This window comes from Macrotis lagotis, chromosome 7, assembly GCF_037893015.1.
Source record: "Macrotis lagotis isolate mMagLag1 chromosome 7, bilby.v1.9.chrom.fasta, whole genome shotgun sequence".
NCBI classification, from domain to species: Eukaryota; Metazoa; Chordata; class Mammalia; order Peramelemorphia; family Peramelidae; genus Macrotis; species Macrotis lagotis.
Window position 1 is genome coordinate 166,434,992 of NC_133664.1, and position 19,959 is coordinate 166,454,950.

General features: G+C 33.0%; 1 protein-coding gene across 6 annotated transcripts in view; it reads right to left on the reverse strand.

The window, feature by feature from the left end:
• The window catches only part of SEMA3A (semaphorin 3A), a 669,223-nt gene that overhangs the window by 55,412 nt on the left and 593,852 nt on the right, over positions 1-19,959 (reverse strand). For all 6 annotated transcript variants that reach the window (XM_074194050.1, XM_074194047.1, XM_074194048.1 and 3 more), the window contains one exon: positions 10,678-10,797. In XM_074194050.1, coding sequence (XP_074050151.1) covers positions 10,678-10,797 — 120 coding nt within the window. The remainder of the gene's footprint in view (positions 1-10,677; positions 10,798-19,959) is intronic.

The following is a 19,959-nucleotide window of genomic DNA, read 5'->3' on the forward strand; positions in this document are numbered from 1 at the left end:
GGAATGCTTGGCAGTTAACCTGAGAAAAGACCTCAATGTATCTTCTCCTGCCAGATGATCTTCAGAATCATCCCAAGACAATTTAAATGGAAGTGATTTGGTTTGCTGGTATGACCCTGGTAGAATGTCCAGGATTCACAAGCATATTAATTCAGTTTGGTCATCAGTTTAATACCTCTTCTCTCCTACACTTTCTTTTGGAGCCTCTGAAATACTAAGCTAATTCTGGCAATGCATGTGTCAACCTCATTTTCTTTATGTACATCCCTAGAAAGTACATTGTCAAAGTGGGTAAACTTGTCCACAATACCCAAAATGTCTCCATTGCTCTATTTTCTAGTTCCACTTATGGATGGTGTGGTGCTGGCTGATGGAGCACTTGTGTTTTCTTGGTGTTAATTTTTAGGTCAAAATTAGAATAAGCAGCAAAGAATCAATCCATACTTTGTTGCATCTCAGCTTCAGAGGCTGCATTGGATGAACAATCATCTACAAACAAATCATGAACCAATACTCCCTCCATTTTGGTCTTGGCTTGGAGCCTTTTTAAGTTGAAGAATTTAGTATCATTGCTGTAGCTGACCTTTATGGCACATTCATCCTCAGTGAAAATGTTTGATAACGTGACTGAAAAAACATCATGCTAAAAAGCACGGGACCAGGAAATTACCAGAGCATCATCCACTACCCAGAACTCAGGCATGCCATCATGGAATTGATATATAATACTGGTGAACTTATCTGGAAAACCAAATTATGACATAATTTTCCATAAATCCTCATGACTGATGGTTATCAAAGGCCTTGGTCAGATCTATAAATGTTGTGTACAAACAGAACTCTATTCTGTTCCTGGCATTCCACCATATAGACTGCTCCTCAACCCTTTCTGAAGCCACACTGGCTCTCAGGGAGGTGGCCATCTTCCAGGTGAAGGAGGACTCTGGAAAGAAATACACCTGTGATTGTCACAGGACAATGTATTCCTTTTACCTTTACAGAGATGGACAATGGAGGCATCCTTGAATTTTGGGGGGAATAACCTCTTCATGCCATTTAATCTGGAAAATTTCAGTCAGTTTTTGGATGAGCAAGATCTCCAATATTGTAAAAACTCAGCTGGAATAGAATCAACATCAGGTGTTTGGAGGCTTGAAAGGCATTCAAAATCTCTTCTTCAGTTGGAACTTCAGCTAGGGACTGAGTGACTTCAACTTGAGATGAACAACAATGGTTTCTGCATAGATTGATGATGCTCTGTCATGGGTGTTCAACCCATCTCTCTAGGATCATGTCTCTACTATTAATCAATGTGGCTCCACCAGTACTGAGTAGTTGAGATACACCAAAGGTCTTTGGCCCATAAATATGCCTCTAGGGCACCAAAAAAAGAACTTTGGTTTATTACTATCTGCATAAATCTGAATTTCATCAGTCTTTTCACTGAGCCAAAAATCCTGCATCTCTCTAAGGGAACATGATAAAAGACAAAAGTGATAGGTACTTAACAGAAGTGGAAGGGATTAAGAAGATATGGCAAGAATAAACCAAGTGACTATTTTACCACAAAGGTCTTAATATCACTCATAACCATGATGATGTGATTACTGATCTAGAGCTAGACCTCCTGGAAAATAAAGTCAAGTAAGTCTTAGGAAGCCTTGCTAACAATAAAGGTAATTGAGGTGACGGAATTCCAACTGAACTACTTAAAATCCTAAAAAGATGATGCTGTTAAATTGTTGTACTCAAAATGCAGCATATTTAGAAAGGTCAGTGGTGACCCCAATTGGAAAAGATCAGTGTATATCCCAATCTGAAGGAAGGGCAATGCCAAAGAATGTTTAAATTACTGAACAATTGTGCTCATTGCACTTGGCAACAAGGTTATGCATAAGAATATGTAAACCAAGAATTAGCAGAGGAGCACATTGAGTTTCTAAAAAGTGAGAAAACTACAGACCAAATTGTCAGAATTTGATAATTATGGAAAAAGTAAAGTAGTTGTAGAAAAAAAATCTATTTCATTGTCTTCAAAGAAAATGTAGCAAGTCCTCAAAGAGATGGCAGAACCAGATTATTTTCCTTATCTCCTGAAGAATTTGTATGCAGATCAAGAAGCAACACTTAGAACCTAATCTAAAATTAATTGGTTTAAGATCGGAAAAAAGAATATGACAAGGCTGTATATTGTCACTTTATTTAACTTCTATATAGAGTACATCATATGAAATTCCAGTCTGGACAAATCAAAAGCTAGAATTAAGGTGACTGGGAGCAACATCAACAAACTCAGATAAACTGATAATTCCAATCTGATGGCAAAGAATTATAAGGAGTTAAGAAGCCTCCTTATAAAGTCAAAAGAGGAAAGTATAAAAACTGACTTGACACAAATATTCAAAAACTCCTAAAATTATGGTAACTGATACCATCACTTCCTGATAAATATAGGAGGATGAAGTAGAAGCAGTATCAGATTTTATATTGTTGGTCTCAAAGATAATTACAGATACAACAGCAGCCATGAAACTGAAATAAATGCTTGCTCCTTGGAAAGAAAACTATGGCAAATCTGAAGAGTTTATTAAAAAGAAGACATTACCTTGCCAACAAAGGTCCATTTAATCAAAGCTACATTTTTTCCCCCAGTATTACTGAGTGACTATGAGAATTGGAATTCAAAGAAAGCTGATTGCTGCAGAATTGGTGCTTTCCAAATGTGGTACTGGAGAAGAGTTTTGAAAGTCCCTTTGATAGCAAGGAGCTAAAATCTGTCAATTCTTAAATAAATTATTTCAGGCTATTCACTGGAAGATCAAATACTGCACCTGAAGTTTAAATACTATAGCCACATAAAAAAGATTGGACTCACTGGAAAAGAACTTAATGTTGGAAAAGATTGAAGACAAATTTAGAAAAGCATGAGAAAGGATGAGATGACTAGCTAGTGTCATGGAAGTAATGAACATGAACTTGGACAGACTTTGAGAGATAGTGAAGGATAGAAGGACTTGTTGTGGTTTGGTCCATGAGATCAGGAAGAGTGAAAAGAATTGAACAATAGTTCCTTATCCACTGTCTATCTCTTTGTGCTTAAACCAAAACATAAATTACCTTTTCTTTTGATCATCCTCACATCCAACTACTGTCTCCAAATTTTAATGTCTCCATTTTCCTTCAAGTTTCAGTTCTAGCGTTTCAATTAGAAGCCTTTTTGTATCCGAATATATGCCATTTTTTAAACTTAAACATTCATCAAGCACTCCTGTTTCCATTGCTTTCTATATTGTATTATACTTTCTCCATTCATACTTTATTTTTCTAGTATACTGTAAAACTTCTTGAAGGGAGGAATTCCTTCCTTTTGGCATTTTATTTTTAATAGCCAAGCACAGCTCCTAGAATGGAGAAGCCACTGTCTGAATTGATTTGGATGAGGTGGAGGAGTTTACAGAAAAAAAAAAACCCATAGATTTCCATTGACATTCTCTGTGAGCAAGGGCAATTGAATCACTTATCCTACCTGGATCATACCTCTCTTTTCTGTGAAAAAGGGAGTTTCAAGTAGATAATTCTATATTCCCTTCATGCTTTCATACCTTAGACTGTGATAAGGATCAACAGAAAGGTGCAGAGATCAAGGAGAATGATAAGGGAGAAAAAGGCATACGATTTGGTCATTAGAAGTTCATTAGGGCCCCTGAGAAATTCTCAAAGGAGTGGTGGGGATAGTAGTCACATTGCAAGAGGTTAATTTGTTACCAGGGTACATTATTATTTTTGCAAAGTCTTTCCATGAGGGAAAATAGAGGATAGGAACTTGCTGGATACCAGTTTAAGATTATTTCCATCCTGGATGATATCTGAATTTGTTATAGACAAAGAACCCAGCAATGAGAGGAAAAAAAATTCTCAATAAGCATTTACCAAGTACCTACTGTATATGAGACACTGTGTTAGGTTCTGAAGAGAGAAAAAAAAGCAAAATTAGTACTAATTGAATAAAAAAAATAAAATTTTTCTCTCTCCAGAAAATAAAATTGTGAAGCAAACACATAACTCTTTAATGACACATGTATGCATGTTTAATCATATAAATAAAGCTAAATATGACTAACAAAACAATCCCCATTTCTCAAATTTAAATTTTTTTAAATGAAGTTTTAAATCTGTTCTTTGAAACCTTGATGGATCTGTGACCTCGACAAAATGGCACAAGTTCTGAAATGTCTTCTGATCTAGAAATGCTTTGATGGTCAATGAAACATTTATTGTCTGCCCTTATTATCCATCAGACACTATGTTAGGTCTTGTAAATACAAGTACAAATAATGAAACAATCTTTACTGTCAGGGAACTTATATCCAAATAGGAGATAAAATGAGTACATATATGAGAATATGCAGCATAAATATGAAGTAAATTGATATCAATAAATTAATAAATTTCATGCCATTCTGTTCCTGATATTATCTTGAATATTCAACAATGCATGGTAGGACATTATCACCAATAGATTAGTCAGTAGGTGTTAAATTCCTTGGCCATTGCGACTCATAAATTTGTTCTTATAAGATAAAACCATTTATGTAATAGAATTCATTCATGATGCATTATTTTTTAAAGGAAAATGTAAGTGTTAATTTTATAAATGAGAAAGAAGGAATAGTATAGATTTTCTTGTTATGTAATTTTAATGTTTATCTACTGAGACATTTTACTTTGAATTTTCCACTGAGATCATCAGATATTTGTGTGAAGTCTACCTTTGATAACACAATAAACCCGTTCCTTCCACTAATAGAGATTAGGACATAAGAGGCATTTTAATCAGAACTATCCATGCCATTAAAATTCAATGAACTCACTTGGCATCACTCAGCTTTATCTGGCTAAAATCCTTTAAATCCCCAGCCCCTGCTGCTTACGTGCTCTAGGCTCATCACACTTAACCTCTGCTTTGGCTTCTCAGAAAAGATTGTGTTTCACTCCATTCATAGTTTCAATAGTCTTGCAAGCCACACGCAAGTGTCTGACTAGCCCTTTATACTGAGCACACTAATCTGATTGTTTCTCCACTCTACAAACTCTGGGTCAACAATCAAGCTGCCCGCCAGAAACTAATTAATTTGCAAACAGGCTTCTGTTTTCATGGAGGGAAAGCTTTTGAGAACCATGTCAGTGAGTCCAGTCACACCATGGTTACATGTATTGTCATGGCATCTTCTGAGTAAATCTCCTTGCTCACTGTCACTGCACACATGAACTCAGATTATCCAGTCAATAGCAAATCCCTATTGAACACCAACCAAACTCTGAATGCAGTGACTGCAAGAGAGGAAATTGGTACAGACAGGGTCTGTACTCATTAAACTGGTGGTTAGAGAAGAAAAGGGGAGAAAATAGTTTCAGGCTAGAGGCAGGAGTGGTTGGTTAGCTATTAAAAGACTTGCTCCAGATAGTGACCTTCAGTTGTTGAATGTTTTATACATTTTAAAGGTAAAAAAGTAGCAATCTCAACTGTAAGAATAGTAATAAGAAGAGATTTAGTGTATCCCTTGTTAAAGCTAGTAATTCTGTATCTGTATATGGCATTTATATACCATAATAAACATTCATGTGCTTTACTCCTATCTTTAGAATCATAGCACTGATGTAGCTGTCAGCTAAAATATGAAGACAATAGCCATTCTACTGAAACCACTTTGGAGTCATCTGCTGAATTTTGCTACTCTGAGTTTCCAAAACACAAACAAAAGAGTTGTGGAAAATGACATTTGAAAAAAAATTTAAGCAAATGCTGTGTTTTCTCATTCTTTGGAGGGAATTGGAGAGAGGTTTTGAAAAGCCTTTTATAGTGAGAAAAGTAGGATTTCTAGTGAGATTTAAATGAAGTCAGGGAACCTCAAGGTCACAGAGAAAACAAGCAAGAGAAGCAGAATTTGAACTCAGGTCCTCTGATTTCTCATCTAGGACTTTGTTTCAGCTCTAGTTTCAGTTAAACCAAATTGCATTTTTGATGGAAGTGTTAGGACATTGAGGACTATTTCAGAGACCCTAAGTCATAGAAGATATGGGTCTCAGCATGAAGCCACTGAAACTGAAGTCCTGCCTTTGCCACATTTTGGCTATTTTGTGACTCTAGAATACTTTATTTAGTCTTTCAGTTCCCTGAAGAGTTGTTAATACATAATAACAGCTAAAGGGACTTGATGGTGAATTCACAGATCATGATAAAACTATTTTTTAAAGTATATATTTATTATGGTTCTCTCCAGAATCATCAGTGATCTATTTGTGACTATTATCCTTTGATGATTTTCTTATCCGCCAACTCTATGCCATCCAATTTTCTGAAGAATATATTTTATTTGAATTTTCCTTGATTTGAGTATTTTCTTTTTATTTTAAACCAGTTGTCCATTCTTTAATTAGCCTTCGGTACCTAAGTTAATTTTTTTTAATTTTACAGACTAAAAACATAACTGATAGTAATATGGATAAATGGTTTGGCTACATTAAAAGCTGAGATAGATGACATATTTTTCTCAAGTGTGTTTTATTAGATTGCCTATAAGAAATATTACCTTTCAAAGTTTGTGCCAGCAATAAGATTATTTTCATTTCTAGTCTTCATAAACACACACACATATTCTCATATTTCTGATAAACTTATTTCTACTAAGATAGGCTAGAATTCACTCTTTTCCTTTGGTAAATGGATGAACATGGAAAATGACTCCAGAAAGATGATGTAAAGGAAGTGAATGTTTTTGTAACACTGACTTGTTTGAGAAAAAAGTACATTTGTAGGTCACACAAAAATGATTAGTAGTTTGAGAGTAAAAAGACCCTATAGTTTAGTTTTATTGTGTATTTTTTTTCCACCAGAATATACAAGGGGAGAGTATGTGTGTTTTTTGTCTGAAGGAGAAGGACTGTCTGAATTAAGTGAAAACAAACAAAAGAAAATCTATTAAATTCTGTTTCAGCAAAGTAGAGATTAAAAATTATTCCAAACCATTGTGATCGTTTACTTCTAATTTTGATTGAGAAGAAGGGTTCTTTGAACATATTTTATTTCTTGGGTTCTTGATTCCATAGATAAACTTTATGTTATCACAACATCAACTGGTATATAAGCAGCCACTCATTCAGTGCCCAAGGCAATCTTATGACAATCTGTAATCTGCAATAAAGGGGACGGTGCACAGTAACTGCCAGAAAAATACAATACAGATGCCATAAGAGGATTGTGTCCTTGTTTCCTGCCTGTGAAATTTAAGAGACTATTTTTTTTATTATTGAATGTTCACTCAGTTCCTATAATACTCAACTGCTTATGTAACCGTAAAATAAGGATTATGAAGGACTTTGTCTCCAGGGTACTGAAACATGCAACTAACTGGTTTAAAATATTAAGCCACAAACATGATGAGAAAAAAAAGTGGTCTGATGGTCACAAAAAGCAAATAAATTCAACTTATTTCTAAAATGTCTAATTTAATACTCCTATTTAAACTATAGTTTCCATAATTATTGAGTCTATATTATTAGATCATCTTTTCTTATTTTTTTTCATTTCTTATAGCATATATCTAAGGAATAGCTGTCAAAGTATTTTTCTATAATTTTATTTTTTATAATTAGAGGTTAGGGCAAAAACATCCACAGACCTGATTAAATATAACTAATTATTTCATCTTACTGAAAATATTAAATTCTCCTTCAAAGCCTCTATCAATTTAGCCAACCTAAGTAGAAGGCAGCTGGAACTTAAGAACATATTTTGCAAGCTTCAGAATATTCCTATTCCTCAAAAAAAAAACCCAAATCCTATTCCTCAAAAAAACTGCAAATAAAACAAAACCAAGATGGTGAATAAATTTGAAGAAAAAAAATGTTTCCTAGCTCATGTAAGGATGCCTTTATGGTAAGAACCAGAGTAAGAAACAAAGACCAATGAATACCAATAATAGTAAATGTAATGCCTCTCTCATAGGAATTATAAAAATCCTTTCTTACAAGATGATTTTCTATTTTTAGTTATTCTCTGAAAATTAAAATTTTGACAATGTGGCTAGAAGCAAAGGCCTAGAGTAATGATTTGGGACTAAGTAGAGCTCCATCTTGCTTTAAGTTTGATATATAAAACATTTTAAATTCTGCTGCATTAATAGGAAGGAAACTTTTAAGACACATCTTTAATAAGCCAACTTTTTACTACAAATGAGGGGAACTGATTTAGGTAAATTAATAGGTCATATGCCAAAATAAATGTTCATGGACCCAAAGACCACTCGTAAAGAATTTTCTGAGATAGTTTTGAGGGTTTGGCATTCTGATGATTATGTAGTATACTCTTATCCCATAAAAGTCATTCATTGTATGCATGGATGTATAAACATCAGCTCCAATTTTATTCCAGAATAGTATTTAATTTCGGGTAGTTTATGATTCCCAGTCTCTTGATTCTATCGGATACGTGACTATGCACTCCATCATAAAGTAGTCCTGGTTTCTGCACCTTGTCAGATGTAAATTCTGTGCTAATTTGGGTAAATCAGTTCTCACATTTTGTGCTGAGAGACTGATAACTGAATTCCCAAAGGAATTACACATTTTCAGAGATGAAGTACAGAGCTGTGGACAATAGCTGTGTTTTCCCACAGTGTAAATTCTTCAGACTCAGCTGTCATCATGCAGGTCTGCCATACAAAAGCAGCTTCAAGTTGATGACTTGGCTTTATTTCCCCAAGGCCATACAAATGAAATGGGTCCTTTATTCTTTTCAATATCTATACCTATTACAACCAGGCCTTATTTCTCAAGGACACTGAAAACCTTCATGACTTTCAGAGGTCACATTTGCCTAGTATCTGATTCTGATATTTGTGTATATGTGTATCTGCATGGAAAGACACACACACATATATGTGCCTGTGTGCAGTTATATATATATATATATATATATATGAAAATATGTAAATTATATAAATATATTAATATGAATGTGCTTATATATTACATAGAAGTGTGTGTTTGTGTGTGTTATGTTTGCATATATATTTCCTTCCATGTTAATAAAACTAATTGTGAAAGAATTAGCATTTACTATTATTACATAACTACTCTTATTAGGACATCTTGAATGGAGGCAGAATTATGTGGACTATTCATGAATCACATTTACTTCAATGAAGTATCACTGAAATAAGTGTGGAGCCAGTGTTAAAGGTCTAAGTTCAAGGGAAGGGCAGAATGTGTAATCTGGTCTTGAAGATTATGGAACCCAGATTCATGGCCCTGTTCCATTTTCTACATGACCTTATTTATAATAGTACATAAGTAAAAATGCACCCTACTCTGCCTCACCATCTATTTCAGTAGTATTGTATAGACATAATTCACCATGGAAAGCAATCATGAAATCTAAATGGAAACAAATAAATAATAAATACACACTTCTTTTGTTTTCTGGTGGCTTAAAAATATTCCCAATTGTAGCATAACTGCTTTGTTTTTCTCATTCTTTTTTTTTATTTCAGAATTCTATCATGTACTACTTTATACTAAGCATTATTTGGCCTGATATAAAGGACCTAATGCAAGGAATTAGAAAATCTAGTTTCTAGACATAGCTCTGACAAGATCTATGGGACCTTTGGGAATGTATATTTTCTCTGTACTCCAGCTTTCTGGGGGAAATTCAGAGAAGGAGGACATGGAATATTGTATATGAGGGCAGCAGGTAAGACAGCTCATATAGTTTATAATGAGCATAATAGAGAGTAATGCTTGTAAAGGCAGGTTGAGGCCAAATTGGGAAGGCTTTTAAATGCCAGAAAATTTGTTTGTTTGTTTCCCCTATCCTAGAATCAATAGGGAGCCACTGGAACTTGTTTTTTCTTTAAGCTTGCTATCTGTTCATATTCCTTAAATTACCTTGTAGTAAGAGAAATAATTATTCCTTCTCATAGGCAAATTAGGATAAGTTGGGGGTTTTTTTTCCCTTTAAAGGTATTGACTCCTTTTTGAGACTTAGCTGACACAGGGAAATAAAGACTCACAATGTTAATATCACTTCCTCATCACCATAACTCAAAACATACATTAGGAGCTCTAGAAGGACTTAGATAATTAGCAGGTAGCTGGAGATAGGAAGTCAAGCTAGGAACCATTGAGTTGTCAGTGTTGAATACCTTTTTCCTATTATGGTTAAGTAAATTAATTTTTGTCCATGCTAAATGACCAATAAGTATCTCACTTTGTTACATCTGAGGACTAATAAGTCAGTCCCGGTTCAGAATATATATTATTTTTTACTTTTTGTTTTTTTCTAACCTATTTTTTTCTTTCCATGGAGAAAACTTTTCATGACCTCATTGTTGGCATACAACAAGAAATTTTCCTGAATATTTTCTCTTTACTTTTTTTTCCCCTCCATTTACTCATATTCACTGAAATGAAACCACCTCCAATAAGTAATCACTAATATTCATTAAAATTTGAGTATTTTATCCTCAGTACACAGGAAACAATGATTGAATATTTGAAGGCACTGACATCAAGGGCCATATTCAATTTTAAATAATTCAGTCTTTTAAATTTGTATTGTTGAATTTTAAAATGGCAGATCAAAGTTTCTATATTATTATTGTATGTGTCACCTACCATTTAGCCACCTGGAATCATGCTGCTCTGTCCTAATTGGATGGTGGTGCCCAAGAGTTCGGAAAATGGCAAAGTCTCGCCCCATAAAATCAGCTGCAGTTCCAGAGTATAATTCTCCATCTGTGAAGTAACAAAATATAATAATGAATACTATAACCTTTAATATCATTCTTATAGACAATTTTTTCAAACTTATATAGATTATGAGAGTAAAAGGAATAGTCTTTCACAAAATTCATTGAACTTGATTAATTTTTCCAAAATTACAAAATCATTTTAAAAATATTTCAACAAGTTTTCTTTCATATTTTGTTGTTACATTTTTCTGTGAACTTAATTGTTAAGGAAAGTTATATAGTGAAATGTTACTAAACATAATTGGAGTGAAGACCAATCTAAATTAGAAAAAAAGGACAGATTGAAGACTATATCTAAGAAAATTAAATTTAACTATTTAAAAATAATCATCTATGTGATCTTGGGGAAATGCTTGAATCTCTTAGTACTCTAGGAAACTATGAAATCATCAGTTGTAGAGAATTTATTGAACTATCTTTACAAAGAGAGTTTCCTTTCCTTAGATTTCTCTATACCAATGAAATCCTGTTATTAGACTTCTTTTCTCCTTTTCCTTTTCTTCTCTCTCTCTCTCTCTCCCCCAGATACACATGTATGTATGAATGTAATTATATATGTTTTTGAAATAATTGTTGCATTACTCAAAAGTTTTATTAGGTAGACTAAATATTTGTCCCAAAATCTTAAAACTATTTAGCAAATAATTTTATAAATAAATATAAAAGCTATGAATAATTTAAGTCTGTTTCATCTATGTTTCATCTAAATTCATGAGGATTTGTTTTAATTTAAAATTTAATACTTTCTTTGTTTAAAGTTTTGGCAAGATTTTATTGCTGAATTTCTCAGGCCTCTTTCTTAATGGATAAGTCCTCTTTCTGTGTCTTTCTTTTTTGACAATTAATAAGTGGTAATTGGATTTATTGGACTGAGGGCAATAGAACAAGCATTTACATAACATAGCATAATTGAAGAAATATGATGCCAATGAAGCTGTAGCTCTGTTATGAACAACTTGCTATTCCTTTTAAATATATAAAAAGTGATCATATAAATCTCTTCCCCCCCTTTTCTTCCCTCCTAACCTAGAGATTTATATTATTAGGAAAATATGGATATGTAAAAACATTCTATAAATACTTCTATTCATCAATTCTTTCTACCACATTATTCTAAAAATAATCCAACAACACAAGGAATCCCTTAGAAGGTAATTTTTCCTAGGTACTAATCTTGTTTTATTTTCTTATACTCTTAAGACCTGATATGGTGTTTTATACATAGTAAGATTGTAAGAACAATATATCAAGTTTTTTAAAAATAGTCATTACAATGTAATTGGAAAGTGCAACAAGATACAATTAAAATTTGATTTTGAAAAATTAGAATAACCAAGTTTGACTCCAAAGAAGAGATATTAGAAGACATCTCATTCTATCATCCTAAGAAGTTGAAAAAATTCTGACATTTATCAATATCATTACTGGAATCTCTAGACCAGAGTAAGGAATGCGACGCAATGAATTCTTGTTAAATAGTTAAACCAATAAATGAAAATTAGGAGACCAAATTTCATATTATTTGAGCTCTTCCTATTCAGAAAATATAGTGATACCTACAGCTGGCTGTTTGAGAAACAGATTTTCCCCAAATATTCTACTATTATTAAAATATTGAAATTTAAAATGTACAATTTCTGTAAATGGCATGCTTATCCTTAGATTTTTTAATTAAGAGAATAAAGTTTATCTCTAATGTTTGTATTATATTTTATTAATTCTTAAATGAATCTGTTTATTATCCTATTAAATTTACAAAAAATAAATTATATAGGCATGAATTTAATTGAGGGAATACTACAAAACTGATTTCTTTATTGATCATTCATACTTGCTTCCCATCCTTAATTTATACAGAAATTTTATGTTCTAGAAATATTCCTATATTTCCAACCCAAAGTATTTCTGTTGTCTGGAAATGAACCTTATAATCTATCTGGATCACATTTGATTGGAAGAATCTATACAGAATTAGAGAAATGCTCACTGAGAGAGTTTTTCCCAACTCTGCATATCCCTGTCCTGAGAATATAAAGGCTTAATCTTGGAAAAATATGTACAATGGCCTGACATTTTGTTGGATAATTATGCAAAAAAGTATTTATAATAAAGTTTAGGCATTTCAAAATATAAAACCAAAAAGCCACAGTAATAGTATCAATATTAAAAAAAAAAAATTAAGCCACCCATCAAGTTCAAATTTCTGAGTAGATTCAATGGTAACTTACTATAAAATTGTATTCTGAAAGACCACCAGGCAAAGAAATAATCCTGTGTTAAAAGTGCACAGATGTTATAAAGAGACCAACCAATTGGTTTCAAAGGAAACTATGCAGTCAACTATTTCGTCTTATGGATATTAAACCACCATTTATATTACTACAATGTTCCTTTCTATTGGATAGTATTTTATGCATCCTTCCTTTAAAAGGAACTGATTATCTACATATGGAAAAAGGATGTTGTGGATTTTTAATGAAATGAAAGATTTTTCTTGGTCTGTTTGAATATGATCCTACATTTAAACGAGCTTTAGGAAGACAGGAACCTTAGGTCCTGGGAAGGTAGCATGACCCCTCATGTAGAATAGGTTGGGTCCTGCATTGTGGTTCCCAGTCTTATAAAATTCGTGCTTGGGTAATACTTGGGAAAATTGAGTTCTGTAACCCATGTCCTCTGTGTTTTGTTTGTTCATTTTATAAGAAGCTTTCTAGGAGAGATTCTAGTTCTCAGTCCATGTAGTTTGTGATGGTTTTGATCAAGGGTTCCAGAGTAGGGTGACTGAGTTCCTTGTGTTAACTCTGGTCCACAGCCCATAAATATTGAGATATAATGTAAGCTATTCAGTTTGCATTTAGTTCTTTTATCTCTAGTGTCTTTACAGAAAGTAGGTACTTAATTAACACTTATTCCATTGGATTGGAAATAAATCTCCAATCTTCATGCCATTTCTAAAAATAAAAAATCACATCTGTAAACCCATAGAAAAGGACTTTTCTGTTCTTTTCCTCCTGAAAAATGAAAAAAAAAATTAATGAATCATAGTAATTTTGAAGCATATATAGTCACAAATGAGAGAAAAGTTGAAAAAATCAAAGAAAAGTTAAAAAATAAACACTTAACAGATAGGTTCAAGTTTGATTAGCAGGAGATAAAATTCTAAATGACAGTGGGGAGTTATGTCCTCATGTAATGATTTGTCTTCTCTGTCATTCACCTTATTTTGGAGAAAATATATTTAACAAAATTAGAACTTTGTACTTTTGGAAAATGTTCAGATGTTTCTCTTAACTAATTTTTAATCTCATTTTTTTGTTGTTGTCCTCTCCCAAGTGATGAGAGAAAAATCAATACAACTCAAGAAGATAACAAGGCTGTGATTAATTCTTTCTTTGACAAAGGACAGGGTGATATTTCAAAAAGCTCAGAAGAAGAGTTATTAGCTTGATTTATAATTTTTGAAACAAATTAAGTGGATGATTTAGATGGTTAGGTAAAGACAGAGTACAACTTTGGGTGTCTACAGCTATAAAGAAGCCAATTTCATTCCATAGTAATACTCCTTTAGGAAGGTGTTTATGTGTGGCAGCGAAGGGAGAGACCAATAATAGAATTGTTCTTATTGCTCTCAAGGGTGCATCATTCCACTGCTGACCTTCAATTATATTCAATAAATTCTCTGTTTTCCCAGATCTTGGCTTTGCTTTCCTACTTAGGTTTCTGGCAGTGGAGGGATGTGTGGGCATATATGTATGTATGTATGTATGTATGTATATGTATGTTTGTGATTGCGTGCAAAAACAATTTTGAAGGCTACAAGGAGAAACAAGAGGGTTATTTGCTGGCAGGGATTCCATTCAGGAATATGATTCCTTTAAATTCAGGGTGGTCTCCTTAAGATAATAATAACAATTTTAAATTTTTGTACAGCTTTCAAATTTCCAATCTTCCTTCCTCAAAATAATCCTGGGAGGTATTTAATATAAATGTTATTATTTCTGTTTACAAATGAGGAAACTAAGGCACAGGGGAGTTACATAATTGACTTAAGGTCACACAGAGGGTAAATACTAAATTGAAATCTTAGATTCTGCTCTTTTAAACTCTTAGCCAAATTTTCCTTCCACAACGCCATAATTATAGCCATTGGTAATGTAATAACCATGTAGTTAGCAGAATATTCCACTGTTGTTGGTCCATTAATCAAAACTTTGATTCTATCTTCTCAAGTGCTTTATGTTAAAAAGCAAAATAGCCAACAAAATAGTTTTAGTTATTGTAATAATGTACAGGTAACATATTTATTTCTTTTGGATGATCAGAAATACTTAGACAGCAATGCCTTAATCTCACTATTTTTGTTTTTAAAATCCAATTGATTAATATTTGATTAAGATTTTGCTTATTTAATTAATTTTATTTATAAATAATTTTGTTAGTGTTACTCCACTGAATAGAAATATCTATTTTGCATACAATTTTCATTTCATCTGAAATAGAATTGTTTTAATTTGATGTGTTATAAGAACTATTTTATATTTATATAGTGGAAAAATATTACCCATTATTCAAATAATTTTACCTTATGTATAAATGTGTGTTTATATGTATATATATGCAGAAATATATATTAATACATACATACAAATATGTGTATGAGCCATTCCAAAAGTCTTAGTACAGTTTTAAGCACTATGACTTGAGGACATCCTTTGTGTGCATGTATGTGTATGTGCTTGTGTTTGTATGTATGGGTGTGTATAGGGTAGTCACCAGAAAAAGGAAAAAATAAAGCATTTTAAAAAAATCTTAGCTCATTAACTTAGGGAACAGGAAGTGGAATGTGGGGGGGGAATCCATTTGCAGATACTTTGTTCAGTAACCACCTTTTACCTCATCACTACCAAAAACCCTCTGTGGAGAGTCTGGTAAAACAAAAATAAATAAATGGATCCAAAATAAATTGGTGCTGACATGCATACCGAACATGAAATACCATATACTAACTGTCAAAAGAAGGAAGTTACCGTTTGAATATAGCTCCATTTTTTCGCTTTACTATAAGCTTTTTGAGTCTCTGAGGGAAGTTTCTCTTACTGAACTAAACAAAGAAGACAGTTCACTGAACTCTAAGAGCATTTTCAGCATGTTTGAGATACCAAGGCACATATTAAACAAAGGTCACATGTACTCTGGATTTTCCTTACACAGCTCAAAATAAAATAAAAATGTGGCTTAGATCAGTTAGGGTGTTGGGTTACCATTCCTTAGATGGGTGAGGTGAGGGAAAATAGAGGACAAAAGAAAACATATCTTGCTGATGTTTCAAAAGTAGTATTGCAGGTGAAAAATGTTAGACTGATATGGACAAAAAAGCAAATATACCTATGACCAAGTATTCATTTTTATAGCCTAAGATTGCTATCAATTAAATTGCTATCAAATAAAATTCCACTCATAGTGTAGCATAACAGTTAAAAAGGGGGGAATTATGTAGATAATAATATAAAATAAGTCCCATTCATGAAAATATACATAGTGTATGTATATGCATGTGTGTATATAATGTGTATACACATAATCATATACACATACATACATATTTTTTATTATTTGCTTAACCAACCCCTACCTGAGTGAAGGAAAGGACACAGCTAAAAAATAAAAATGGGGTTTTCATATCATTCTGGTACTGTGTTACTTTGTTCCTCATCCTATATGCTCCAATTCAATTAAACTACTTGTAGAGAGCTTGAATTGAAACCATATTCCTCCACCCCATGGAGTGCATGGGATCCCACACCCAGAACACTTCCAAGGTTTAGTGTTAAATACCTCATGCTCTTTGTACTTATTGGCTCCTGAATATAAACAGGATCTTTTAAAGAGAGTGAACCACCCACTGCCTCTCTCTCCTCTCCTTATTTGACCAGAGTCTAATATTATTCAAGCATGTAAATCAGGAGGATATACTGCAATCAAATCCTCCTATGCCTTTCATGTCTCTTATTTATGCCTTTGTTCATGTTGCCCCATAAACTTGGAATGTCATATATCCTTTCCACTTTTCAACAGCAGAATTTCTTTCCATCCAGTAAAGCCCAAGTCAAATGCCAACTCTTACATGAAGCCTTCCACAGTCTGCATTGGTAATGATCTTTCTCCCTAGATCTCACATTTACTCTGTTCTCTCTAATGACCTTATTTTGTATTATTATTATGCAGTGATTATTTGTGTTTCTGTTGTAATTTACATGACACTATAAACTCTAGGAGGGAAGGTTTTTAATTCCTGTCAACACCCTAGAGTGATATATGTATAGTGGATATTAATAAATGTTTTTGACTGTTGTTGAATGAATAAAATTTTAGCTAACAATCTTTATGTTTTTAATATTGTATCTCATAGACCACTTCTAAATGATTAGTCGGAAGGAAGGAAGGAAGGAAGGAAGGAAGGAAGGAAGGAAGGAAGGAAGGAAGGAAGGAAAGAAGGAAGGAAGGAAGGAAGAGAAAAAGTGCTCAAGTTAACTATTCAATTAATTATATAGATGTGAAGTGATTGTTAAGTATAAAGAAAATACTCTGCTTTGCCTTTTGAAAGTGTGGCTGCATTTTCTTTGCAGCTGGGATTTATTCAGAGCAGGGTAGCGATTGCTACCTTTAATGAACAAGTTTTAAAGAAAATAATGAAAAATGTTTGCAGGTGGGTACAATAAGAAACATGTTTCTAAAAATACTGGAACAATTTAATAATGATGAAATGTTCTTTTATAACACTCCTGATCGTTATCAAAAGAGACTTGGAAAATGAAGGACACTTGACATGTTTTTGAGCTTTGATTTTAGTGGACACAAATAACTTAGCCCCAGAATAACTACTCATGCATAATCATTAAGAAACCTGGGATACCCTGGGAAGAGTGAGCCAATTAGCAAGTTCTCTTTTACCTTTGGAGAAATCTGAAAATAGGATTAATGATGAAAAAGCTGGACTATTTCAAAGGATAATTTAGAACATACTTTTTGGACAGTGCCATGTAACCAGCATGTTAGGTGCTCTTCTAGAAAAGGACAACATATTCACTACCTTAAAAATGTTGCCTTCACACTTGGTGCAGGGGCAGCTAGGTAGCACAGTAGATAGAGTGTTGGCTCTGGAGTTAGGAGTACCTGAATTCAAATCTGACCTCAGACACTTAATAGTTACCTAACTGTATGGCCTTGCTTGGGCAAGCCACTTAACCTCATTGCCTTGCAAAAAAAAAAAAACCCAAAAGTTGCCTTGAGCTCTTGTCTCAGAGACATTAGAAATGCTGGCTTCATAAAGGTAGCCTATGTTTGGTAAGAATGAAAATCCTTTCTTTTTCAGGGACAACCAGGTGCTGACTAATACAGATTTGCACGTGAGAGTTTCTAAAGTGATGTAGCAACCATCTATAAAAAATTTCCTTTAAGCTATTGAGTATTATTTTTTACTGCTACACAACAGTGACTGCCAAAAAATGGCCCAACAAGGAGGATTAAATGTACCCCCAAAAAGAGAATTTACAGCAAAGTTATTTAAAAAATAACTATAATAAAGGGAGTTGCAGTACTTGAATTAAAAATAAAGGGTTGTGATCATTTTCAACAATTTTACCAACTTGATGTAGCCTGTTCTTTACCAATCATCTGTTCTGAGAGATATTTTTATTCTACTGGATGGGAATTTAGAGACTATTCTATTCAATCCCCTCATTTTGTATATTTGGAAACTGAAAACAAGAAAAATTAAGTGACTTGTCTAAGGTCACACATATGTAGTTAGGAAAAAAGGCAAGATTTGAACTCAGATTTTAAAATGTCTTTCATTAACATTTATTTAAGGTCTTGGCTCTTACTTAGACTCTGACTAACTAGAGTTCTTAAGACAGATGCCTTTCCTTTAACACCTTGACATTATAGTACTCATATTTTTTCTCCTTCCATATTACTACAGATTTTCCAAGATTACTTTCAAAGGAAGCCAAAATCGTGAATTTTAAAAATTCTGTGTTGACTTTGTGTGTTTGCATACCATATGCACATCATCATGTCTACTTGTCAACATCCTCTGTCAACTTCATATGAAAGCTCTTGATCCAATAAAGCACCATGGAGAAGTACATGAAAGATTCAAATTGCTTGAGGCACTAATTTGTATACCATCTTATTTTAGGAATAAACCTTCCCCTTTTTTGTACAATTTGAATAAATATAGGTTTCGAGTTTGAACAAGGTAAAACTCCTCCCCTTTGGCTGATTATGTTTTAAAATTTTTATTGTGAACCCTGAAGGAAGTCATTTGAGTGTAATCATTAGACCTGCTGTGAATAAGAAAATTATAAGCTTGCTATGTTTACTGCATTCCTCCATGACTAACCTTCTGCTAAACTGCAGCATAAATAGAGCAAAACTGATTATTAAATAAAGCCCTAAAACTACATGTATTTGAGGAATAATAGAGATCATTAATGCTGAAATAGTTGTATTCATCATAGCATATAGACCAATGAATTCTGGAAAAATGTCTTAATACTTGCTTAAAGTGCCAATCAATGAAACTACAGTTAGGATCATTTGTTTTTATTGAAAAAGCGAATTGTAAAGGACAAAGTAATATAGAGGAATAATCAATTTTTACTTTTCTTTTGAAATATTTTATATAAGGTTTTTGTTTTCTATCGTGCTATCATTTTCATTAATTTTTCATAAAATCATTCATTCTATCAATGAGGAAGGAAATAATTTTCAGGTAATTTTGCAAAGCTTACTCAACAACTTGTGGGCAGGAACATAATTAGAATCTATAATTCTTTATGCTTCAATCTGTTGATACATACCCACAGGTAGAATTATGAAAAACTGTCATTAATGAATTTTGAAGTAAAACTAGGCCTTGGGAAAGAAAAAATTGGAACTCTTATCATATTCCAACTAAGATTACATCTATCTCCTTCCTTTCTCTCTCTCCTATATCTCTTCTCCCTAAATTGACACATTGAAAAACACATAAAGAATGGAAAAAAGATAGAATTGAAGAGGAAGATGTCAACAATGCTGTGGAAGTTTGTCACCTGAAATAAATAAAGCCACCAACCAATACAAGAATTATAAAACTGTT